At 45.6% G+C, this 23,442-nt stretch overlaps 1 protein-coding gene across 9 annotated transcripts; it reads right to left on the bottom strand.

The window, feature by feature from the left end:
* Positions 1-628: 628 nt before the first annotated feature.
* Positions 629-21,297, bottom strand: LHX9 (LIM homeobox 9). Of its 9 annotated transcripts, none has more exons than XM_051804497.1 (7): positions 20,873-21,297; positions 20,494-20,626; positions 14,944-15,226; positions 13,038-13,240; positions 11,916-12,271; positions 6,529-6,731; positions 4,955-5,334 (listed from the first exon to the last, which is right to left on the bottom strand). In XM_051804497.1, the coding sequence occupies exons 3-7, from the start codon at positions 15,115-15,117 to the stop codon at positions 5,077-5,079; spliced, it is 1,194 nt and encodes a 397-aa protein (XP_051660457.1). In that variant the 5' UTR covers positions 15,118-15,226; positions 20,494-20,626; positions 20,873-21,297; the 3' UTR covers positions 4,955-5,076. The 9 variants fall into 9 exon arrangements, with proteins under 9 accessions (XP_051660523.1, XP_051660515.1, XP_051660457.1 ...); XM_051804536.1 differs by having other exon boundaries at positions 5,077-5,334; positions 14,944-15,062; XM_051804518.1 differs by lacking the exons at positions 20,494-20,626; positions 20,873-21,297 and adding an exon at positions 17,428-17,489.
* Positions 21,298-23,442: the final 2,145 nt, after the last annotated feature.

Here is a 23,442-nt window from a genome sequence, read left to right on the forward strand (position 1 = left end):
TTAATTTATTTTTCTAATTTAAATGAGGTGAAAAATGCAACATAAAGACAAGTATCTAGACTAGAAATATCTCTGTTAAATATTAAACCAAGAGGAGAAGAAATTCAACTTACTGAAGAATAGAGTGACTTATAAAAGAAAAATTATGGCACATAGGTTTTTTTCTTGGTCCTAATCACCACCAAGTTCTTTACTGATTGAAATAATTGAAATCTGTAATATTTTCCTGTGGACAACAGGGGGAAACCACATTGTGGCTGACATGAATAATTGCTTTCTTACATTTACTTACTTTCTACAGCAATAAATATTCATAAGGCTCAGTTTAAGAATTTCACAATATACTTAAATTTCTGATCAAGCTGATTTGAATTAAGTTCACTATGCTAACCTTTTCAATAGAACTTTACAACATACTATAAAACTGTTGTTTAAACAATTCTTCTCATAATTACCACCAATAAATGATACCTTTTTATTGCCATTAGAACACTCTTAGTTACCAGCTTCCAGAGACCGCTGCAGTAATCTGTACATAACTTTGTCTTATGTCGTTAAGAATTGTATGGTTTTCTTTTTAGAATTCTGAAACTGGAAAAGCTTAAGAAAACATGCAAAATGCTGAGGATACACGTAAGTGAAATATTTAATGTCCATCATTCATAAAAGTTACATTGTTTACATAGGGTTCATTAGTATATAATAAAAATGTCATCTTAATGAAAGATTTTCTAGCAAATCTTTTATATGTTAATTTGTTTAACATATGCTTTGGCTATACAGCTAAATAGGAATATATTTTAAAAAATCTTTCTGCAAATAGTTGCTTAACAGTTACAAAACCTCATTACTAAGACGTGGTTATTGTTACACTTGCCTGTTGGCTTGTAAAAATCATCTGTGATTTGGACTGGGAATCTTAGGACCAACTTTCTGTAGCATACTTGCTCATTGCATAGTGACCATGTAAACAGCTCAGGGATCCACAAATTATATCCTTGTACTCTAGACGTCATTGAGGATTTTACATATTGTACTGCTCGTGTTTTCTTATATTGATGAAGAATTTGGGGGTTGTTTTATTGTTGATGCTGATGGGAATTTATTTTTAAAACGTCAATTTTATACAGGAAGTTAAAAAATTAAAAAGTTAACACCAAAGGAAATAATTTTACACTGTGCAACAGTATTGCTACCTCATTCTTTTTGATTTTAGATATATATAGCATATTAGAACTGCACTGTACTGCTTCTTCTCAAAAGAAAAGTTTAAATTAGTTGGAACAATTGACTATGTGTTTACATAAAGTTAACTATGTTTGCATCAAATAAAATGTTTATTAATGAAAGCTATCATACAAGAAACATCAAAGAGAAATTCATTATACAGAAATGTACACTATATGTGACAGATGGAAAAGTGCATGCAGATTTGTCTCATTTAAAGAAAATTAATTCGGAAACAATAGTACTAAAGTTACTGGGTTTTGATTCCTATGATCTTGGATGAGTGAAAAGTTCTCTTTGAATTTACAAAAATCCATTTAACAGATATGACTAGTACACATTAGCAAGCAAGTGGAATGAATGCACTCGGATTTTATTTTACAAGTACTTGTGCTTGACAAATGTGATTTTTTTTTTTTTTTAAAGAAAAGGTTTCGTCGAATATGGGCTGGGTAGATTGCTGCCAGGTTGCTCTGGTTTTATACATAGTTTCTCTAAATTTGTTTTTGATACCACACAATTTGTTGAAGCCTTCAGTTCTGTTAATTAGACACCATGAAATAACATATGTTTTGTTAACATTCAGGAAATGACATCAAGTCTTTTATTTTTATTTTTTGGCTCAATAGATTTTTAAATGTATGATTATCGTAACCTAATATTGTCTTTGTCTTCACTGCAGTGGATTTCCGATCAAACTTTTCCCCTTCTTTTAATACTTTAGGGAATTTTCAAACGTCGGGATGTTTGGCTGTAATGCCCCATGATTTGTTCTCCCTGAAAGAAATCATAGTGACAATTTATTAAACTACAGAGCAACCTGGCTTTTCGGGGTCTGCAATTCTATTTTGTGTTCAATATACCTAGCATTAAATCTTGATTCATTTCATCATACTATTTAGGTTATATTTGTCATGCAATTACTTTAGCTGCTAGTTTTCTGGCTCTTTTAGAAGTCTAAGACAGGGTTTCAATATCAAATCAGTGGGGCATTACTTTGCATGTTCAAAAAAGGAGCTTAAATGGCTAAAATCTAAATTGCACCAGCAGTAGCATATACATCGAATAGGAAGAAATTGAAAACCTAAGAAGGAACCATATTTTAAAAAATTTAAAAGGCTGTGTTTCTGTGTTTAATACCAATTGTTCATAGGTACCATAAAAGTAAAGAGACGCATTGGTACACGTAGACTTTAAATTTAAAAAAAAAAAAAAGGAAAAAAAAAAAACAACAAAAAATTGATGGGAAATAAAACTCCTTAGAATCAAAATGGTTTATTCACACAAATTTAATAGGATATATCACAATTGTTTGGTCCATAAATATTTAGGGGAAATAGTTTCTATACAATGCATTTATCAATAAACAAAGAAACATGGACAATTTTGCTAGACCACTTACTGTACTATAAACACGAAGCTCAATATATAAGATTATTGGATTTATCAACTATATCTGAAAGAGTGCACAACTGCTTTCTATGACATGTTTGTCCCCTCTAACAGGATACACCATAAAAAGAGTTTCAGAAATAAGAGGTAAAACAGTACAAAACTAGTGAGGTGTCAAAAGGGCTTAAAACAGTTAATTTAACAAACAACACATATATCCTGATTTTTCACAAACTTACTCCCAAGGTATATCATAAGGCACATAGTAGAACTGAGTTTTAATTAGTCTACTTAATAAAGTAGATCTCTAGTACCATATATTGTTCTGTCAAAGAACAAAATTTATAAGTATCAATATTTTTACCTGTAAAAGTGTATTAATAAAGATCTCAGCCTTACCAAGGTCGTTTGGTCTGGTTAGTGGTAAATGCCCATAAGGTAATAGAAATAGGAAAAGTCAAGATTCAATATCCGTAGAAGATGATAACCATACTTGCTAAATATATAATGGCAAACACACCTTTCTTCTATTACAGTGTTAACATCTCTTCCGTCATCTTTTTTTAAAAATAAGCTACTTTTCTGTGCTAATTTTCTAAAAACCCTGAGCAAAAATTACAATAATGCACTTTAATGTGGGCAGTGAACTGTCAATATGTAACCACACATTTATACAGCCAAAAAGGACACCTTTAAAATATATTAAATAGCCACTTTGACCACCAAAAAGAGATTTGATGGTGTTTAAAAAGTGGGGTATATGTGCAAAGTTATTCTTAACAATCCACTAAAAGCAAGACATAGATCTTGACTGGTTTTTGTTCGTTTTTGTTTCTGAGACTCTCCACAATCTAATTGGTGTTCAACTACAATAAAAGGATACAAATGAACATTCACCACTGCCCAGACCATTCAGACTTTTAGCTTAAATAAAACTAAAAAAGAAAGATCACTACTGTAAACTAAGAAATGTATTCAGATCAGCATCCACAAGGCTTCTGAGTTTATCGGCTTTAAAGTTATTCACTGCCAATTCCTGGTTTTGTACGATTTTTGCTAACAGTTTTTTCTTTTCTACAAAGTTTAAAAAGTTAAAGTATATGTTAGAGATATTAATGAACTAAAGATTTTTAAGTTCCTGTGTTAAACCAAGTGTCTGATACAATCTCAGGAAACATCTAAAGTAAATTCAAAATAGTAATGAATAAATTGTACTGAAATAATTTTCCTTAAACATCTTAATAAATTATATTTTGCTTATTTCCATTTTCCCTGGAAAAAAAAAAAGTAGGATTTACCAAAAATTCATTTTAATAGTACATGTGCATGCACCTTCCTGGAAATTATTTCTATGCTTACTAAAGTAGCTGGGCAACCTCTTGTGTGCTTTGATGGTACGGCATCAAAGCCATGTAGCAAACTGCAATTTTTATTCTTTTTAATTCCAAATCAGAGCTGCTTGACAGACAAAAATTAAAACCGCTCCCTATGCAATATTTCAGATCAGTAGGACTCCTCACCTGTATTGTTATTCTGTTATTATTAATTTACTAATATTCTTATAGGAGGGAGCTCATTCTGGAGGGTTTTTCCCAGATCTTGTCTTCTTAATGTACAGGACACAAATTTGGAGACCAGCGGCCTGATCCTGCCATCCTCACCCACATGCACTCTCATCACTGGGTCTCTCCAAGTCCTCCATCCAGGCATGGCTTTCAGTGGTGGCCAAGGACGTCCCAGCTGGGTGAAGAACTGGCAGAGGAGCGTTTAGCTATCCCAGTGAGATCCCCAGTGCTCAGGGAGGATCAGGCTTGTGACTTATGCATTAGAAAAGAGCACTGGCACTTCCAGTCTGACTGTTGCAATGATTAGTTTCGTTAATTTTGTATTTGATATTCAACATTTAAAAAAATAAATCATACAAAACTTTTGGATGCATTATAAAAATGAAATTAAATTTAGGGTTCTTAAATGCTGAAAGCGAACATACAATCCTGAAGCAGCATTCTTTTGATGCTGGCTTTTATCTGGTTATGCAGAAGGGAAAGAAACTTTTTTTGTTTGTTTTTGTGGTAACAATCAATTCTTTTCAAGGTTCTGGAAATAAGTAACATACAATTTTAAGAGGCACTTATGAGAATGATTCAAAACCTTCTCTTAGGTCATTTGATGAATTTAAAAAATTTGAGTACAATTTAACAACAGTAAATGTTCATTTATTATAGCAACATATGACTTCAAACTCATTCGCCAAGTGGCTGCAGATGCTACACATCAAGCTGTTTATTTTCCCAAATATTCTGTGGGTTTGTTTGTTGGTTTGTTGGTTTGTTGTTTTTTTTTAAAAAAAAGGCTTGAAAATAATAATAATAATTATAATAATTATAATAATAATAATAATGAAGAGTAAGAATTAAAAAAAAAAACAAAAAAAAAAAAAACAAAAAACCTGAAATGTTAGAAAAGGTTTGTTAAGGTAGTTTGTGAGGGGCTCCCGGATTCGTGGCTGTCCAAGTTAGAGGTCACTGATGTCACTACAGTGATAGTGGGATTGGTCAGGTCTGTTAAAGTGGTCGCAGTGCCGGGTGGAGTGAGTGCGCCGCTGTCTGCTGAGGGCGGTGCCGGTAGTGAGGTGCCATCAGCTTTATCGACACCCCCATTCTCCTGCCGCAAAAGGTTCCTTCTGAATTTGGCTCTTGCGTTTTGAAACCAAACCTGCAAACCAATCCCAATTGATTTCTTTACCGATGCTTGTTTTTGTTTTGCTCATTTTTGTCTTTGTTCTTGCTCCTAAGTCATTTTTGATGTTTGTTTTTGTGTGTGGCCCATCACCTAAGTCATTCTACAGCCATTCTTGCTACTGGTGGTACCGCCTTTCTCACAGGCCCAGTGCTACAGATGCTCACTGGAATATCACAGCCCCACGTGCAGCCCTTTCAGAGCAGCCCTAAGAAAAATCTACTCATTCAATCCCCAAATGAAAGCAACTTTCTTGATGACCATGTAGTGTTCCTTGGGCTGGGTAGCTTTGGGGTCAAGACACATGATAAAGATTGAGGCAAAGGGTGAATGAGCAGATTTTTGCCAAGGCTGAAAGTTTGTCTTGATTATTTGAAAAGGATGAAGAGGAAGGAGGGGTAATTACACCATCTCTATCATACAGACTGTTGATATGGGTCACCTAGTCTTTCTGTTCTGTAAGGTTCACTGAAAATCTTTTAGGTGACATGTAACACGGACAAGGAATTGCTGCTAATAAATTCTCCTACCTCAATCTCTGCCCTTCTTTGGCACTCTGCATATAATACACACCTCACTTTAACTTCACTGAGCTAACACACACCACATAGGGGGGGTTTAACATAATTTGCCAGGCTGTCCTTCATAGGGAAGTGACTTTTGACTATGTAGGCCCTTAATGATAACAGATGCCTAACAAGCATTGAGAGAGGGAGCCAGCTGGTCCTGGAGGATCATGTTGGTCAAAGCTTGTTGGTCATAGTGGGGGATCTCTTAGTGAGGGGCCATATTATCTACTTCTGGGGAGCCCAAAGGCTTCACCCGGTGTGCATAAAATTAGTATATTTGCTACTTCTACCCTTAGTGAGATCACCATGGAGAGACTACCAATCCCAGGATATCTGCTGGGTTGGTAGACTCTGAAGACAGTTTCCTCATGTTGAGGTTGCCACTAATTATAAACCACACTTTCATATTCGGCTGCCTTGGGGCAGTAAGGCATACATCCGACACTCCTGCCACGTAACACCATACCCCTCTGCACACCCACTAGGGACACACCTAGCAAAAGTATTTCTATGTATATTGCTCTTATTACACATAAGGGAAACGCTATTGACTAGCAGGGGTAGGGGGAAATGCTGTCAAGCCTGTGATGTGGCTTCTTACCTGCAGAACTCTCTTGGTCAGGCCTGTTTTCTGGGCAAGCTGCTTGAGGTCCTTGGCATCTGGGTTGTGGTTGATAGCAAAGTAGGACTTCATGGTACGAAGCTGGTGGTGTTTGAAGGAGGTGCGCATGCGCTTTGTCTTCTGGGACGGGGGATAAGGCTGCTGGTCTCTGTCCAGGTGATCTGCCTCATTCTCATTACAACCTGTCCAATAAACAAAGTGGAACAAGGAGTTAGTGGCCATGCATCACGTAGGATAAAGGAACCAAGGCAAAATCTTAAGTCACATGCAGTTTAGAAGGAAGCAAACAAGAGAGAAAGGAAGGAAGAAAGGGCTAAGATGGTACATGGATAAGTACAGATGTGATAATTGAATCAGACCCAAAAAGATCCAGAATATTATAATTTCCTATTCTTAAAACATGCTGTGTCCCCCAGGCCTGTACCTACTAAGGGCAGATTTAGAAAGTTTTCTCTCCTTTAGCATTTAGTCTTTTCCCTGTGGTGATGGTTTTGCTTTGGGCATTCAAAGAGTCATTTGGAATCTCATTCAGATTTTGAAATCTCACTCATTGAAACACTCTTAGCTTGAGAGAAGAATAAAGGTCAAACCAGCATTTTGAACATTCCTGAGCTTTTCCCCAAATCACAAGCAACTATAAAAGGAGATGTGCAGCAGGAAAGTTTCTTATGACAGTTCATCAAGAAAGTGTAAAATCTGGAGTGTTTTTGCTGATAAAATAAATGCTTTTGGACTCTGCATGAGAGTTTATATGAATTGCTCAAACACCTTAATCTGTAAAACATGTCTAGAAAGCAGTTGCATCAAGGCTTGATTCAGTCCCTCAATCCCAATCCCAATCAGCAGTAGCTCTTACTTGATACTGATTTAGGACATTTCTACAAGCAACCAGCTAGGGGCTGAAAACTTGAAGAGAGCTTCCCTGATTTCCCTGATTCCCCTGATTCAGGATTTTCAAAGTGTCTATGAAAGATAAGTTTGTTTCAGATTACACTTTTATGGGTGTGAATTATGTACAGGAGTTGCAGCTCTTTGGGAAAAGTGGCATCATTACTTCATATCGGGGAAAGAAATAACAGTATAGGCAAAAAAAAAAGTAAGAAATATATCTATATTTTTCTTTTCAGCTTAAACAGAAGGGTTAGCAATTTCTAGGATCTCATTTTATAAAGATAGCTTAGTCTCACAGAAGAAAATTAATGTGTCATCATAGCAGGGAATATTAATTAAAGAAGATCTAATTAAAAATGTTTCACAATGTCTGTAAATTAAACCAAGTTTCATTAGTTGTTCATTTGGACTTTTGAACTACCTTCCAATAGTTACTGGATTATTTACAAGGCCTAGCTGATCCCCACTCCTAATTTAAAAAGAGAGAGGGAGAAAGAGAGAGAAAGAGACAAAGCGCACAGTACAGACAGACTGATGTCAGCAGTGCTGAAAACAGAGACAAAGCAACTTGAAACCAGGAGAAAATAAAAAGTTTCTTGAAGATGTTTTCTCTTTTGAATTATAAGACAAGTCAACATGAACAGATGCTGGTAAGACAACACTTTGACAGAAAATCAGGTGAATATTTAATTATAGCTAGCTTTGCTTCTAGTCTTGGTAAGAAGTATATCTTCGCTTTCAAACAAAGTAAGCTGACACTTCTGAAAATATCAGGAGTTGAAAGTTGCCTTAAAAACAATATCAGGCCAGATTTGGATTGTATTTACTACTTGTTTTCACAAGCAATCACACTGCCTTCAGTCGAACTGCGTGGGCTGTAACTTATGAGCTGACATAAATCAGAGTACCAGAATTCAGCCTTCAGATTTTACTTCAGAGTTGCAAGCTGCTTGTTTGTGTTGTTTTTCCTAGGTTTACAGTAGCAACACAAACTTCCTCAGGCTCCTCTGTCCCGCTTACTGCTTTTGCTTCTGTACTCCTCTTTTTTTTTTTCTGTGGTTTACTTTATTTCAGCTTTTATTTTCAAGAGAAAATGGGAAGAGAGCTCCAAGCATCCTTAGACAATCCTGCACAATGATTACAACTCACTCTCTGTTTTACATGGGTGAAAGAGTGTTATGTGGTTTGGCCACATCACAGAGCAGAGTTTTGCACTGTCTCCTGGAAAATTAAGGGGAAGAAAAAAATCAAGTAAGACATTATTGCTCATTCCTTTGCAGTGGGATTGGAGGGTTGTTTAATTTTGCTTTCAAAAGAGCTAGAATAGTTTGCCCCTTATTACCAAGAATTCTTCAAGGGAATTCTTCATAGTTTTTCACACATACATACATATAATGAAACAAAGTAAACAGCTCTGAGTAACAGCTGTGTAAAATATTTTCCTAGGCAAATCTTCTTCACCATCTCATTTCTATATCCTGTGAGCTGTAAGTCAACACAGTTTCCCACAAAATACATATTAATTCCATGATATAAGAGGTAATATAGAGAAAGCCTTGAATGTTTTAAGTACTTTTGAATAGTTTCTTCCATTTTTCACATTAATTCCAGACAGCTCACAGGTATGAATGACTTTTACCTCATAACATTTTGAGTTATTTATTGTTGTGTCTCCACTTTACAACCGAGGAGTTGGGAAACAGAAACTAAGCTACCAAACAAAATACAGAAGAGAAAAATTGTTGTAGATCCGGCAGCAGGGTCGGATTTTCCATTCTGGCCCTGCACTCAGCTCCCCTGAAACATAATGTGGAGGCAAATCTGAGCCAGGGCCTGCAGGATGGCCTGTGAATACACACACTCTTATGCTCAGCTGGGGGAAGTTGTTACAGCTTCGTCGGAGTTTTATTTTTAAAGGTCGGGTTCGTGTCCCATAGTGTCTTGGCACATGGGTACGGACACCCGCGGGGGTGGCTGTTTCGGTAGGACACCGCCTTGGCTTGCCGGGGAAGTTAAAGCCGTGGTACCCACTGAACACGGAGTGCCAAGAGGAAGCTTTGGCTGTCGGTGAGGAGCTGCCAGCACGGAGCGCTGTGTCTCGGCCCGGGAGCGCTTTAGCGCAGAGCCGAGTCCGGGGCAGGGCTGAGCCCGGGGCCCCTCGGCCCTCCCGTCCCGGGGGAACAGGGGCAGCACCACCGCAGCCATGGCCCGGGACCCGGCCCGCCTGGCCTGCCGGGTGGGCTGCGGGGTCCCGCTCCTGCCTTGGAAGCGCTAATGGTGTGTCCGACATTTAATTTTCTGTGCACCGCTTGCCCTTTGTAAATAATTACGTGCAAGACCAGTTACCGAGTCACAAGGCAGGGACGAAAAGTGTGTATAGGGAAGTGGCTGCCAATTAGTTAGAGATTTTTTTTTTTTTCTCTCAAGAAGAGATTTCATCGACTGCAACTCATTTCGTAACTGTTACAGATTTGTTTTCCTCCCCCTGGATATGGAGCGCAGTGGCTCAGTGGTCTGGGGTCCTTTGCACCGGGTACACGGTTTGGCTGTAAACTGTACTTTCTCGAGACCATGTGTCAACCCTGGACATTATTAGATAATACTTATAAAAAAAAAATAAAATCACGGCCCTAACAGAACAGATTTCTCAGCCATCTAGCCTGAGTCCAAAGCATCAGATTCGAGCGTTTGTTGATTTGTTGTTGGGGTTTTTTATTCTCTCTGTCCGTTGCCCGGAGGATTCTGTGAGATCTCAATGCAGTGAGATGGATTTTCATAACGGGTAGTGCTTTTTAATCTCATTTGGAGTCAGTGGTACATCTTATATGACCCGTTGTTGTAAAGAAGGGGAGTTTTAAGACTAACACACAAAAGCTATGTCAGCTTTTGCAAATAATGTCTCTCTTGAGTCCTGAACTGAAGTTTAAGGGGTTTATCCTACCCACAACTCTTCATTCTTCTCTAATTTCTGGTCCTAGTTCTAACGCTAAATTATCTCTAGTAATATTTCCCTTTATGAATCTGGGGATTCGGGTGATAGTGTGTGGACCAGGGACAGCACAGAGAGGAGCGCGGGCGCACGGAAAATCCACCATTCGAAGCCTGGGTTGAATGAATCCTGGCTGCGCTACAGGTTCCCTTTTCTTTAGCAGCTTTCAGGATTGATTGGAAGCTGCTCCGTAGCCAGGGATTCCAATGTCATCTTCAATTAACAAGGAACAATTAGCGCAGTGATTACCCTGGCTCCAAGGTCTACGCATCAGAGGAGATGAAATCGCCTTGCACAGCTCCCTGGTTCCGAGCTAAAGCCCGTTTCACGAGTGGCCCCAGAGGAGGTGCCGGGGGAGGGATGGGGAGGGCAGGGGGCGGTGGAGGATTCCTTATGGATCTCAATGAACTTGGTGGAGGGGAGAGAGCTCCGGGCCGATAGCAGTGCACTGCTACCGACCGCGATTGTCAGAAGGGGAGCCCTTGACCCCTGTCCCGGTTGGGCCAGCGGTTCGCAGCCCTGAGGAAGGAGCCCCCGGCTCCCTATCCCGGCCGGGACGGCTGCCCGCTTCGTGGTGAAGCACCTTGCACCTCTCCTGCTTCCCACAGCTTTCTCTCCTCGTTACTGACCATCGGGAGCTTGAGTTTTGCTAAAATAATTTTGAAGTTAGGAGTTTGCTAGTTCGTATTTACCCTCACTGCTTTCGTCTTCCATCTAATGAAACTCTGCCTCAACTGCTTGACCTGAAACTCCTTTGCCTCTGGCCACTTGCACTGTCTGTTTATACACGGTTTGGGTACTTCAGCGACTGGAGTCAGGAAAGATATTTAATACAGGATAACACTTTTTTTTCTTTCCTACTGCTGAGAGAATAGAAACCGTTCTCCTTAATTACATTTGTTAGTGTTTAGTTACACGGAACAACATGCATTCATTGACCTCTTGTACAGTTTGATCTTTTATGTGCCAGTAAAACAGAATTATTCAGCCTGAAGAATTAATCACTATAAATTGAATATCTAAATCGAGTTATGTGCATAGTACATTGGCATAGGAGCCATATACTATACCTTTTATTCTATTTCTTCTGATTCATTTGGTTACTTCTAATTTGAGGTTTAAACGGTGAAATGCTTTTAGCTAAGCAAATATAAATAATGATAAACTATCTCTAAGATTCCTATAGAGAAAGAGCTATGTGGGGTTGGGTTGGGGTTTTTCCATTTTCCTTTTTTTTTTTTTTTCTTTACCCTGGGAAGTGGCTAAGTTTGGGTGTTTGACATTAATAGGCAAAGACAGCCTTTGAGGAGGGCTGCTGTTAGCTTTCCTGCAAACGCTCCAACCCTCAGAGGGCTGTTTGTTTGATTTTCCAATGGTTAAGCAAGATTTGGCCTGGCTGAGTTACTCACGCACTGCCTAGCTGAGAGGAAGCCCAAGAACGCTCTGTTCGGGGGAACGGGAGGCAGGCTCGGCGTGTGTTTCCCACCTGAGTTGTAGCTGACGATGTCCACTCCCAAGGCAGGGCTCTTTCTTTTCCTGGGCCTCCCCTTCTGGACCGTGCCAGTGCCGTTAAAGTAAGGCAGGGCCAGCCCTCCGCTCTTGGCAGCCAGCTCGGTGTAGCTCAGCTGAGGGGGATATTCTCCTTGCAAAAGGGACTCGAAGTGGGCCCTGCAGTAAACCAGGTTGTCCTTCATGCCAAAGTGATCGCCCGTGGTCAGAGTCTTGTTGCAGGTCGTGCAGGTGAAGCAGCTCAGGTGATAAACCGACTCCCTGGCTCTCATGACCATTTCGGAGGCTGAGATCCCAAGGTGGCAGCGGGCACATCTCTGCACGGAGAACCTTCTGAAGGAAACGGAAAAGTGGGCATCAACTAGAACGGCAAAGACAGAGTTTGCCCCCCGTGCCGCTCGCCTTCTCTCCCTGCCACGGGAGGGAGCCTGGCCCCGACCCCGGCCCCAGGACGAACCCATGTCACCGGCTGTGGCCCCTGGCCCTCCTGGTGTCGGGACACCCTCCGGGAGCCGGTGCTGGGGTCCCGGGGTAAGCAACTCGCTCTTGCCGCCGAGCTGACCTACTCTCTCAGGACTTGGGCGAAAGCCCTCCCGCTGCCCATGCGAACGGACGCGGGCAGGACGGGGTGGGGGAGATCGGTCCCTGCTCTCCTGGCATTCCTGTCAAGACCAGAAGTGCTGCGGGGAGCTGTAAGGCACGGATCAGGATCAGCAGTGCCCGCTCCCGGGGCCCGGGCACCCTCCATGGGGCTGAGTCGGGGCGGTGGGTCTCCGGACCGCGGGAAAACCGGCAAGCTGCGGGCAGAGGGAAATTTGTGTTGGGTCTTAAGCTGGTATTTACGGAGGGAAACCGCCGGGCAGCGGGAGAGCCTTCGCCTGTTTGTGTACCGCCACACATGCTCAGTCAGCGCGTCCCCTGACGGTCCGTCCGGTTTTTAAACGTGCGAGACTTTTCGGAGGGGACGCGTTTTCAGGATTAAGTAATCGCTGACTGCGAAAAGCTACCTTTGAAAGCCCATGTGGAGAAAAGAACGTTTCGGTTCATAATGTCTTTTGAGGGGATGTACTTTTGAACCCATAGGGACTTATTGCTGTACCTGTAGTAATCCTCCTTGCAGTAAATACTGCCGTCCTTGGCAAAGCAGGTGAGTTCTGACTCCAAAGCCAGTTTACATTCACAGCACTTAAGACACCTGAGGTGCCATTGTTTGTCAACAGCCAGCAGGTAATATCTGTCTGAGATCTTCCCTCCACAACCAGCACACAAAGCAGGCTTCTCGGGGCTCATGGGGGGCATATTCTGCAAAACAACCACACCACAAGGGATGAGACAGGGAGAGGAAGACAGGCAGGCAGGCTGGGCTGGGAACGGGTCCTGCGCAGGGCCCGGGGCTCGTACAAAGACGCTGCTCTCTGGGACCAAACTGTTCCCGGCGGGAAGTTTAAGGGGGATCCGGGACCATCCCCGCTAGTAAAGTGTTACCGCGATTCAGCTTTCGTGTTTGTACCAGTAAACCTCTCCTACTGATATAAGGTCATGTCAATACCTGAAGGCAACTGATTAGGCCGTAGTAAGAAAAGCAGAGCTCATTCTTTCCTAAGGTACTGAAGTTAAACTCTGAGGCTTCCCCATTACTTTAGAGTTTTAATCTTAGAGCACTTCACAGGAACAGCATTTTAAAGCAGGAAAATATCGTTTTCCTATTCCGAAAGTTTATGGCAGAGAGTTCAGGCTTGCACTCATTCTACGGTAAATCTTTACCTGTATTTAAACGAGCCGAAACCGCATCTCTAAAGAAAGTCAGGCCATTTAGAACAGGAATAAGAAAAAGAAGACAGGTGGATGGTGTAAAGAGCAGGGAACGTGAACGCTCACCAGCACTGCTAGGGACACGGGTAGAAAGGTGGCACAGGCTGGTTTCAGCTCAAACTAGCATCTTTTTGTCAGTAAACTTCTGCAAGTTCCCATTGATCTGCTCCCCACGAGGAGTGTCGCTCGGGACAAAGGGAGATGGAGGGACGGCGGAGACAAAAGCTCTGCCGTGAAACTTGGGGCAGCATTTGCTGATAAAGTAACAGGAGAAAAAAACCCCAAACATCTTGTTCTAAAGTTGCAACTGTTTTAAAGTGGCAACTCCGCATTCATTTTCCAATCCGAAGTTGTGTTCCTCGCCCCCCCTTTTTTTTTTTGCAGCAATTGAAAAGGCGATTTAAATTTACATTGCAAATCCTCATATAACAAAGCGTGAGTTTATTTAAGAGGAGGTGGAAAGGACCCTGTGGTCCAAAGCCTTAAAGCAGTTTTTCAGGCCGTTACTTTGTGTGCAGAGCCTTGTGCGCGATCGGCGGAAGCCCTACAAGTTGGAGAAAGGGAGATCTCGCTTTGCACAAAGCCCAGCGTGACACTCGATTTCTCCGCCATCCTTTAGTACGTATCTGAAGACTTTGGTCCTTTTGACTAAGAGATGTTACTTCTAAGCAAAGTAGTCGGCCGGCATAACATTCAGAGAGAGCGGTGCCTCTTTGTATCAATCACACATTTTAGACCAAAAACAGTTACAAAAAGTAAGCATTAGCGGTCTGAGGTTTAATTTAGGAGGCTCCAGGAGTGTAGAAAAAAAGCAAAGCACACCTCGGGAGCTCCAGCCGCAGCCTTACTCGAAGGGGCAGAGCGGCCGCAGCCGGCCGAACAGGGGCAAAAGGCTGCTCCACCGTAAGGGCTGAAAACCCGTCCCTGGTATGATTTAAAATAGTTTCCCCGTTGCTCCAGAGAGCACACGCAACAACATTGACTAGTCAAAGGTATAACCGAGCCTGGCCAGCATAGTACCCAACGTTACGGGTGGATTTACAGGGAGCCTCGGAAGGGTTTAGACAAGCAAGGGGTGGCAGGGAAGGGGAAGGGGGAAGCGGCGCCTTTCTCTTCCCAGAGTCAAGGTCTATCCCGGTGCCGGTCCATGCTTGCGGGGATTCCCTTGCAAAAAGTGCCAGCTCATTTCTTACCGTTTCTCGGCCGTTCATCTGTCCCCCTTTGGCCAGGCGGGACTCGGTTTTGGATCGCCTCTCCATCTCCTCCATGATTCCTTGGATGTGGCCTCCGGAGATCCCGTGGAAAAGCATGGCTGGGGGACGGAAAGGACAAGTATTTTCTTCTGCTCTGCACCCCACTATTTCCATATACAGACCCCAGAGTCTTTAGATCATCCAAAATGTTTACACCGAGGCGCACAGCGCAGGGAGGGAGGTTGCAATAGGAGCTTCTCTTTGCACAAGCACCGAGGGCTTCCTGAAGATGTGCAGAAAACAAACAAGGGGGAGAAAATGTAATAATAATTAGTTCTAAAAATAAAATAGTAAAAGCGAGCTAAAGGATCTGTTACTGTTCTGGAGAGCTGGGGCTCCTGACTGGAGAAACTTGGACCTGGGGCAGTAGAATCGGTCGGGAAAGGATATAGTTTTGAATACAAAGAAAGCAAAAAGAAGTGCTATTTTCAGCAGTCCCTGGTTGCTTTAAAGTTCCCAGTGCCTGTAGGTTGGATTTGGGACTGCTGCTTTCCGGAGCTCTGTCCAATTTGTTAAGAGACTAAAGCCAGCCCATTTTTGATAATTTAGTAGGAGGAGTTCTCTCCCTTGAGCTGCCGCTGATTTTTATTCAGACAACAAAGACCTGTCATACTCCTCTCAACCCCTAGTGATGGGCAAGCAGTGACAAACATTACGGTCGGAGCTGTGGGTGGGGTGGGGTTTATTACCTCCCCCAAACACGGAGTCCCGGGAGTTGGCGGCGACGGCGCCTGGCGAGGGGCAGGGTGGCCCGGGGGCCCCGCTCCCCTCCCGGGGGCCCCGCTCCCCTCAAGGCCGCTCCGCGGGAACCTCCTCTCCGCGGTCGCCCGGGCCGGCACCGCCGCTCCTGCCGCCGCCGCGGGAAGGCGAGAGGAAGAGAAGCGCCGTGGCGGGGCAGCCGAGGCGGGATGGAGCGGCCAGACCACTCCCCGGGCCCGGGGGGCCGCGGAGGAGTGCTGGGGGGGAGGGAACTTCGGAAGCAAGAGAGTTCCGGGCAGATGGAGCGCTTACCGGGGCGCTGCCCCGCGGAGCCCCCACCCGCACCCTCAGCAGGATGCGGCCCCTCCGCGGGCAGCCTGCGGGGACAGCCCCGGCCGACGGGACTGCCTCCCTGCCTCCCCTCTCCCGCTCCCCGGCCGCGCAGTGCGAGTGATCACTGTGTGTAGGGGACTGGGCGATGCATTCCTTCCTGTCTAATCTCTCTGTCTGTTCCCCTTCCCCTTCTTTTCCCGTTTTCCTACTTACTTTTCACACCACTCTTCCTTGCCTTTCCCTGAAACAGCTGCCGGCTGTTTCCTGACACCTCGATCCCTACTGAAGGATCTTCCTGGCGGCAGTCCTGCGCTCCCTGCTCCCTGGGGGACACTCCACACCAAACCCGAGTGCGACTAGTGAAAGAAGTACCCCAGCCCCCACTTCCTTTCCAAAGCATCCCAGAGACATCCTCAGGGGCTCCTCGAGTCACCTCTTCCATGTAACCCAAGATTCAGGCAGCCAGTTTCCTCCCTTCTCTTTCCCCCTTAAGTAGCTAAAATTAATGTTATTTGCAGATTGAATGTTGCTACATTCCTCCGAGTGCCAGAATACAGCTCATAAAACACAATTTCACACAAAGATGAAGTCAATCAAGTGAAATAAGTCTGGATTTTTTTTCTCTGTTGGCACACTAGACCCTGGACAGCAGGGCTGCTATTTACTGTAAGTAATGTAATTAGCCCTTTTGGATGGAAATCAATGTGTTGTATATATGTGTGTGTTTTAATAAGAGAGTAATAGCTATAAAACCAACGAGACTCAAAGGGCTAAGGGAATCTCCCTCAAAAAGGGCAGATCCCTCCATAAGCCGTAGTCTCCTGCAGAGCACTCCCGGTCTGGAAAAAAAAAAAATCTGTGTGTTGGTAATAAGGAGGGAAAGATAGGCTTTCCTTGGAGAAAACAAGTCAATTAGCACAATAAGACATCAGGAAAAAATAAACAAGGTGATTCGATCCGGGATACGGGAGCTGTTCGCTCGGGATCCCCAAATCCATCCCCACCCCCTCCTTTCCGCCGCCCCTCCGCGACGCCCCGGCTGCTCCAGGAGACGGGCGAAGGTGCTTCCCTCTCGACCCCAGTCCCGCCGGGGAGCGGTTGCGGGGCCCGCGGCCTTTGTGGAGCGGCCTGGAGAGGGGGGAGAGAGGGGCGGCCGCGCCACGGGCGGGGGACGAACCCCTGTGCGCTCGGCAGGTACCGCCTGGCTTGGGGGATTGCAGCGATTTCTGTCGACAGAGGTCAAAAAATCTCACTTAGAGATGAGTTTATTTCTAATCGTTCCAATATAGTCTTTCCTCTCTACAGGCACGTTCAGGGTTTGTTTCGGCTTTTTCCCCTTTCGAACTGGATTTTCCTGTATTCCTGTCCAGCTATGCTGTCGGGGTAACTCACCCTGCCTCCGTTTCGTGTTGCGTCTGTTCTCCTGGAATGGTCTGCATTTCCCGTGGCGCCCGGGTTGCCAAAGACACCCCGGCGTGTGCCGGGCTCAGACCTCCGCCGCCTCCCGCCAGCCCGGGCCACCCCCGCAGACCCTCCCGGAGGCTCCGCCGCCGCCGTCCCGCTGTGACCGTGTCCCTGCCGGGCTGAGCACCGCCAAACTCATCGCGTCCGCCGGCAGCGGGGAAAGAAGGGGGCTGGGGAAGCCCCTGGGCGACCGCGGAGCCCAGTTCCCTCCGAGGGCTAAAGTGGGGACACTGAGCCCCCCGAGCGTGCTGCGCCCCCGCCTCTGGCGCTCCGGGTGCGGGCACCGCTCCTCTCTCCCCTCTCCCCCTGCTTATCTCGCATTTGCTCTCTCGGGTTCACCGAAATGCTCTGCAGGTGCGGTGTCAAAGTATTGGTCCAAGGCAGAGACACCGAAAATATTGTTTGTTAAATTCTCGTCTCTACCTTACCTCGATGGCGCCGTTAGGAGTAATTGGGCAGACTCATAACAAAACTCAGAAATGACTGAGCCTCCTCCGGTTGGGCACACTTAATTAATTAGAGGGTCCTTTCTTTCTGCTCCATCAGGTACGGTTAAGGATACGCTACTAGCTACTGCTGCTACAGTAAAGGAGGCCAGCGGTTTCCAAGGCGTTTTCTGATTAACATCCTAATGCTGGCAGACCACTTCTTACCTAAAGGGACACCAAAAGTTTGTTGCTAGCATCAAACGTGACTTATCCGTTTCCAAAAGGCCTGTAGGAGATCAAGGTAAATCTATTTCAATGTTCCTGAGATCTCATTCCTCGCTGCGAACTGATGCTCCACTGCTCTGAGGCAGGCTGGTAGCGAGAGGTTGCCATTATAGCACGAGGGGCTCCGTATAGTTTTGCTGGTTTGCTTGGGGAGGGGAGAGAAAAGCTCAAAAAGAACACGACAGGGAATCTAAAATCCAAATCTATGCGCCTGTCCCTCATGAATCCATCGGCATTAGCTGTTCCTCATTGTAGGGCGCTTTCATCTCCTTTCTCTGCAGCATTTGGGGAAGGATATCTGATGTGCAATATTCAGAATATTTTAGTAACATGACAGGCGCTCTCAGTTTTTTCCTTTTTGTAAGGCTCTACCCGGGCTCCCCAAGCTAATGGGGGGGGGTAGGAGGGGGGTGTGTGTGGAACACATCGCTGTGGGGATTTTCACAAGTCCAGCGTTTGTCTGCCCACGCAGGGCTGGAGAGCTCCCACGAACATCCCGCCGCGCCCCGCTGCAGCCCCTGCCCGCAGCCCCTGCCCGCAGGTCCCCGGGCGCTGCCTGGAGCCGCTTCCACCTTCGCAATTAGCGTGTGCCCTGGGCACATTTCAGCGTGCGGTCACTGGGATCCGCTCTGCCACGGAGCCCGCGTTCTCCCTGGCCACGGGCTACCGTCTAAAGCCTATCACACCGTGAACGATCTTGTGTTTAGTTCGGAGGATTTAGGGCAAGGTCTACATGCAAATTAATAATTGACCAACAATAATTAGGAGAAAGGGGAGGGTGTTCAGGCGGGGGTTGGGGGTGGGGAGGAGGGGGTGTTCTTTAAGCAGAAATGGTTTGGATTTCGCCTGCCCTATTTGAGGCCGTGGCGTGTCCCGGCTGCAGGCGTAGGGCACTGCCCGGGCCAGCCGCCTCCCGCCCCGTAGGGCACCAGGGCTTCACACCCTCTCCGTCAGCACCTGAACTTTTCAAGACACTTCCAGTTTAATCATTTCCAGAAATTTAAAGCGCGTAGTAAAAACAGCAACAGGATTACGATCCTGTTGCCTGCGAGTCGGGTGGTTAAAGCCAGATCTATTTTTAAATCCTAACACTATTTTCTGCTCTACGAGCTTATGCTGGAGTACAGTGCTATTAATGAACAACCTCATCTCTTTGTGAAGTCCGCGGGTACTACATGCAATCTAGACACAAAGAAGGAAAATCTGAATAGAGTTACATCTCTCGGCGGTGGTATCAAATGTAGCTAATGTCGTTTTCAGCATTCAAATAGGTTGCTTTTGGGAGGTTTGGTCTTGTTGGGTTTTTTGATATTTTTTTTTTTTTTTTTTTTTTTTTTTTTAAGCCCGACATTATTTAAAAATCCGCTTCGGAGTCAGATACAACATATTTTACCACCACCATCATTCTCCTCTCTCGAGTCCTCTCGAGTGTACCGTGGACCAACTTTCGGATCACTGTGTTAGAGACATGTTAAAAGCCAGTGCATCGCAGGCAGATTCGGGCACCAACCCCTCTCCTCCCCAGCCAGGCTGTGAGGGGGCTGGCGGTGCGAGGGACACAAGCGCAGGGTATCTTTAACCATAAACGGCATCGGATTAAAAACCCCCAAAGCTCCAATGTGCTTGTACCTCCCGGTAATCTGAAAACATGTCAATTAAGACACGTATTCATTTGCTTAAGGAGATGATATTTAAATAATAAACAATTAGGTGCTTTGCATGGTAATCCCAAACACATATCTCCGTGGTCAAGCGCTGTGACTGACCACAAACAAGTGATCACACAGCCAGAAGAAAGCAGGAGAGGCAGATTATTGTCTAACATGAAACTGTTCACCGCCCAGGACCTCAGCACTGTCAGCTTCTTAGTTGTCTGATATTAACCGTAATCGGATTTGTACTCCGGTTGCAATTAAACCGCTGGAAATCATCATGTTTTGCTGCTTTTGAAAAGGACTCCCTCACAGACTAGATTCACAGACAGGTGAAAGGAGCCATTCCATTGGAAAAAAAAATAAAAGAAAGGCAAAGAACACGGGCTTTTTATTTTTTTTCTTTTTAATTGAGCTGAATGGCTCAGCCTTCCCAGGCTGCTATTTTTCTAGATTAAAATATAGATACATGAAATGTTATTTGTGAATACACCTGGGAACATTACCATTCTGTGTTGTTAAAAAACCCCAAACAAACAAACAACAACACGCCAAAGAAACACCACGCAAATTACATCCGTGAGGTCCAAATAGCTGCAGTACTAGCAAAGACTCATGCAGGAGCTTACCTTGAGACCTTAGAAGCTTCTTCCAAAATTGTACCCTCCTTAATGAGTGATGAGGGATGGGTTTTGGATGGAGAAGAGACGCAATGATCTAGCCAGTAGATGGAGGTTGTTCCTTGTTCCTAGCAGAGGATCCCTATGTTAATTAAAATAAACAAGCTGCTTGGTGGAAAGATTTTTTTTTCCTCCCTTCTCTCCCTCTCTCTTCCTCCCCCCCCCCCATAGCCTCTGATATAGAATTGACGTGAATTTCTAACCCCTGACCTCCTGCCAACACACAGATACCTGCCTTTTATTTTCTGTTTGTTTCGAGATATTTTCTAAAACTAACTAAATAAATAAATAAATAGGAAGAATGAATGAAGCAAAAAATAAATCCCACCTCTCGATTTTGGCTGGTTTGCTGGATTTTCTTGATTAGCTGTCTCAGCTCCTCAGTAATCAGGTGAGGTGTTAATGGGGAGCTGGTTGTAAATAAAACTAATAAAGCAAAGAACATATTAGGAAATTAAAAAAAGGCGAGGACTGAGAGGCTGTTAAAAATATTGTAGCGAGCTGAGCGTTTCCCCATCACGTCGCTTTTTTCGTTCTGTGCTTATTCACAGCTGAGCAGCAAACCCCGGGTTGTTGCCATCTCTCCACATTTTTTTTTTTCAAATCGCACTGAACCAGCCATGGACTGCATCAACCCTTCCCACTTTCATAAAAAGCCTCTCAAATGGAGTCGCTAAACAGCAAACTTCAGCCTGATCTGATGTGATATGATATACGGATTCATGGAGCAACCTCGCTTTGCCAAACCCGATGAAACTGTGAGTTGTCATGCAATACTACGCAGTCAAACCTGGGATAATTGTAAAAGTGAACCCAATTTAACCCATTAGAATAAAATCAGATGCCAAGATGAATCGGAATCATTGCTTCTTAGGTGACAGTACTGATGACAATTGATCCACCGGCTCAAAACAATAGAAAAATATAGGGTCGAGAGTCATTTCGCGTACTCTCCCTGCTCGGGGGAAGCGGGGAGCCGGCGGGGAGGCAGGAGTCGGCTCCCGGCCGGACTGCGGAGGGCTGCGGCCGCACCTCCCGCCGGCCCTGGCGGAGCGGCTCTCGCGGGAAGGGGCTCACTGAGAGGACCCTGTGGCCGGGGAGCTGTTTCTGCAGCAGCCACACGAGATGACTTCTCGCTTCGGCTTTGTTTGTTTGCCCGTTTCTCTTAACTCCTGCGACAGTTTCAGTCCTTCTCCCCTGAGCCATGTGACCCTCAGGGCTACGTGGCCAGTTTAGTAATCTATCACAAAAAAAAAAAAAAAAAAAGGGAAGCAAGGGATGCTAATGATCTTCCTTGGAGTTTGTCAGCGGAGCCCCGGCGGCGTGCGGAGGAGGCAGGGCGGTCTCGGCTTCCCGCCGGGGTGCGCACCGGCGGGGGGGTGTCCGGCCGTGCGCCCGGGGCAGGGCGGCGGGTCCCCGAGAGTCTCGGCTCTGCCGAAGGGGTGGCAGCTCGGCAGCGGCCGGGTAACAGCGCGGTGGCACCGGCAGCCTCTCTCCCCGCCCAGGGCTCCCTCCCGGCCGCCGGGGGGAGGCCCTTTGCCCGCCCTCCCTTGGGCAGGGGTGGGTGGGGAGCGCGGGGAGCCCGGGGCGCTCGGCGGGAGCGGCGGCATCGTGCCTGCTGTCCCCATGGACGCAGGCGGGCAGCAAAGGACACATCCCACCCGACAGCAGCAGCTCACCTGGAGAAACCGGCCAGGGAGGTGTCGGGCGGGTCTGTGTGTGTGTGTTGTGCGTATGTTAGTGTGGGTACTTCTGGAGGAGAAAGTAAAAGCCGGGTATGTCTCTGCAGGAGTAGTGGACTTAGGGCAGGGACCATGAGCTCTCATTACGCAGGGTTTGCTGCGCCGGCGCCGGGGCCATGCAAACCCGTTTTGCTCCCAGAGCTCCCAAAGCTTTTTTCGTTAAATCCGCTGGTGACCAGGAAGTTTAAAGCCATCCCGGGCAAAAGTGGGAGCAGCCCCGGTGCAGGGGTAGCTGAACCCGTCGGTTTGTGCGTGCCGGGAAGCGGCTGAGCACGCAGGGAGAGAGGGGCCTTCATGGGACGTGCTGTCTCCTTAACCTCCCTGAGAGAGCAGCCGCCATCTGCGCCAAGGTACAACAATAAGAATTATTAGTATCATAATCACCACGGTGCTGTTGATGCGACTTTGAGGAAGAAGCCCAGCCCCACGGCCCCGCTCCGGCTCTGGCTCCGCTGGACGCCGCAGCCGCGGGCTCTTCCTCGTTCCTCCGCTTACTCTCTAAATCGCCTAAAATATTTTTTCCCCAATTACCGGCGCTCTAATGGGAGCAGGAGGCAGAGGAATATGCAAGGCTTATAATAAGCCACCTGCTGCGTCACGTCTAACTAATGTTATGCTTTATTTCATTACTGCTGCCGCGGCAGCAGCACCGGCTCGTGCGTTACAAATCCCCCACCCAGCATGACAGCCGGGAGAGGATCCCGGCGGGGGCCGGAGGCCGGTCAGCGACAGTGACCGATGCTCGGTTCCTGAGCACGGAACCAGGACCCACGGGCGGTACCTCGGCGCGGGACTGGGTCCCGGCCTCTGCTTTGGGGCGCACAATTCCCTGGGTCCGTTTAGAGCTGTCTTTTCCTGCAATGACCCCTCTCCCCCTCTGTTTGCATGGACACGCGAAGCTATATAAACAGCAGTAATAGCCTCATACATTAAATCAGTATTTGTTAGCAGAGTTATTCCGAGTCATTTCAGATATTTGGAATCAGTCTGTTCAGTGTAGCTCCAACCTATTGACTTGCCAGACGAGATGTTCATGTGGACCCACTTGCTAAAACGGTGAAAACAGACTTTAGCTCTAAACTGTGCTACTCTCCCATCTGACGGATGTTAACACACAAATAAAATCCATTTGGATGTTTTTTGTTACCAGAAGGCT

This window comes from Manacus candei, unplaced genomic scaffold (assembly GCF_025592945.1).
Source record: "Manacus candei isolate 608988 ecotype Guabito, Panama unplaced genomic scaffold, ASM2559294v1 h1tg000005l, whole genome shotgun sequence".
NCBI classification, from domain to species: Eukaryota; Metazoa; Chordata; class Aves; order Passeriformes; family Pipridae; genus Manacus; species Manacus candei.

Bases quoted from the DNA above. Each gene is read 5' to 3' on its own strand.
- LHX9 (XM_051804497.1), bottom strand. From the start codon at position 15,117: ATGGAAATAGTGGGGTGCAGAGCAGAAGAAAATACTTGTCCTTTCCGT. The intron at 13,241-14,943 runs GTAAGAAATGAG...GTTGTTTTGCAG, and splicing joins AGATGAACGGCCGAGAAACG to AATATGCCCCCCATGAGCCC. The intron at 5,335-6,528 runs GTAAGAAGCCAC...ATTGGTTTGCAG, and splicing joins TGACCAAGAGAGTTCTGCAG to GTTTGGTTTCAAAACGCAAG.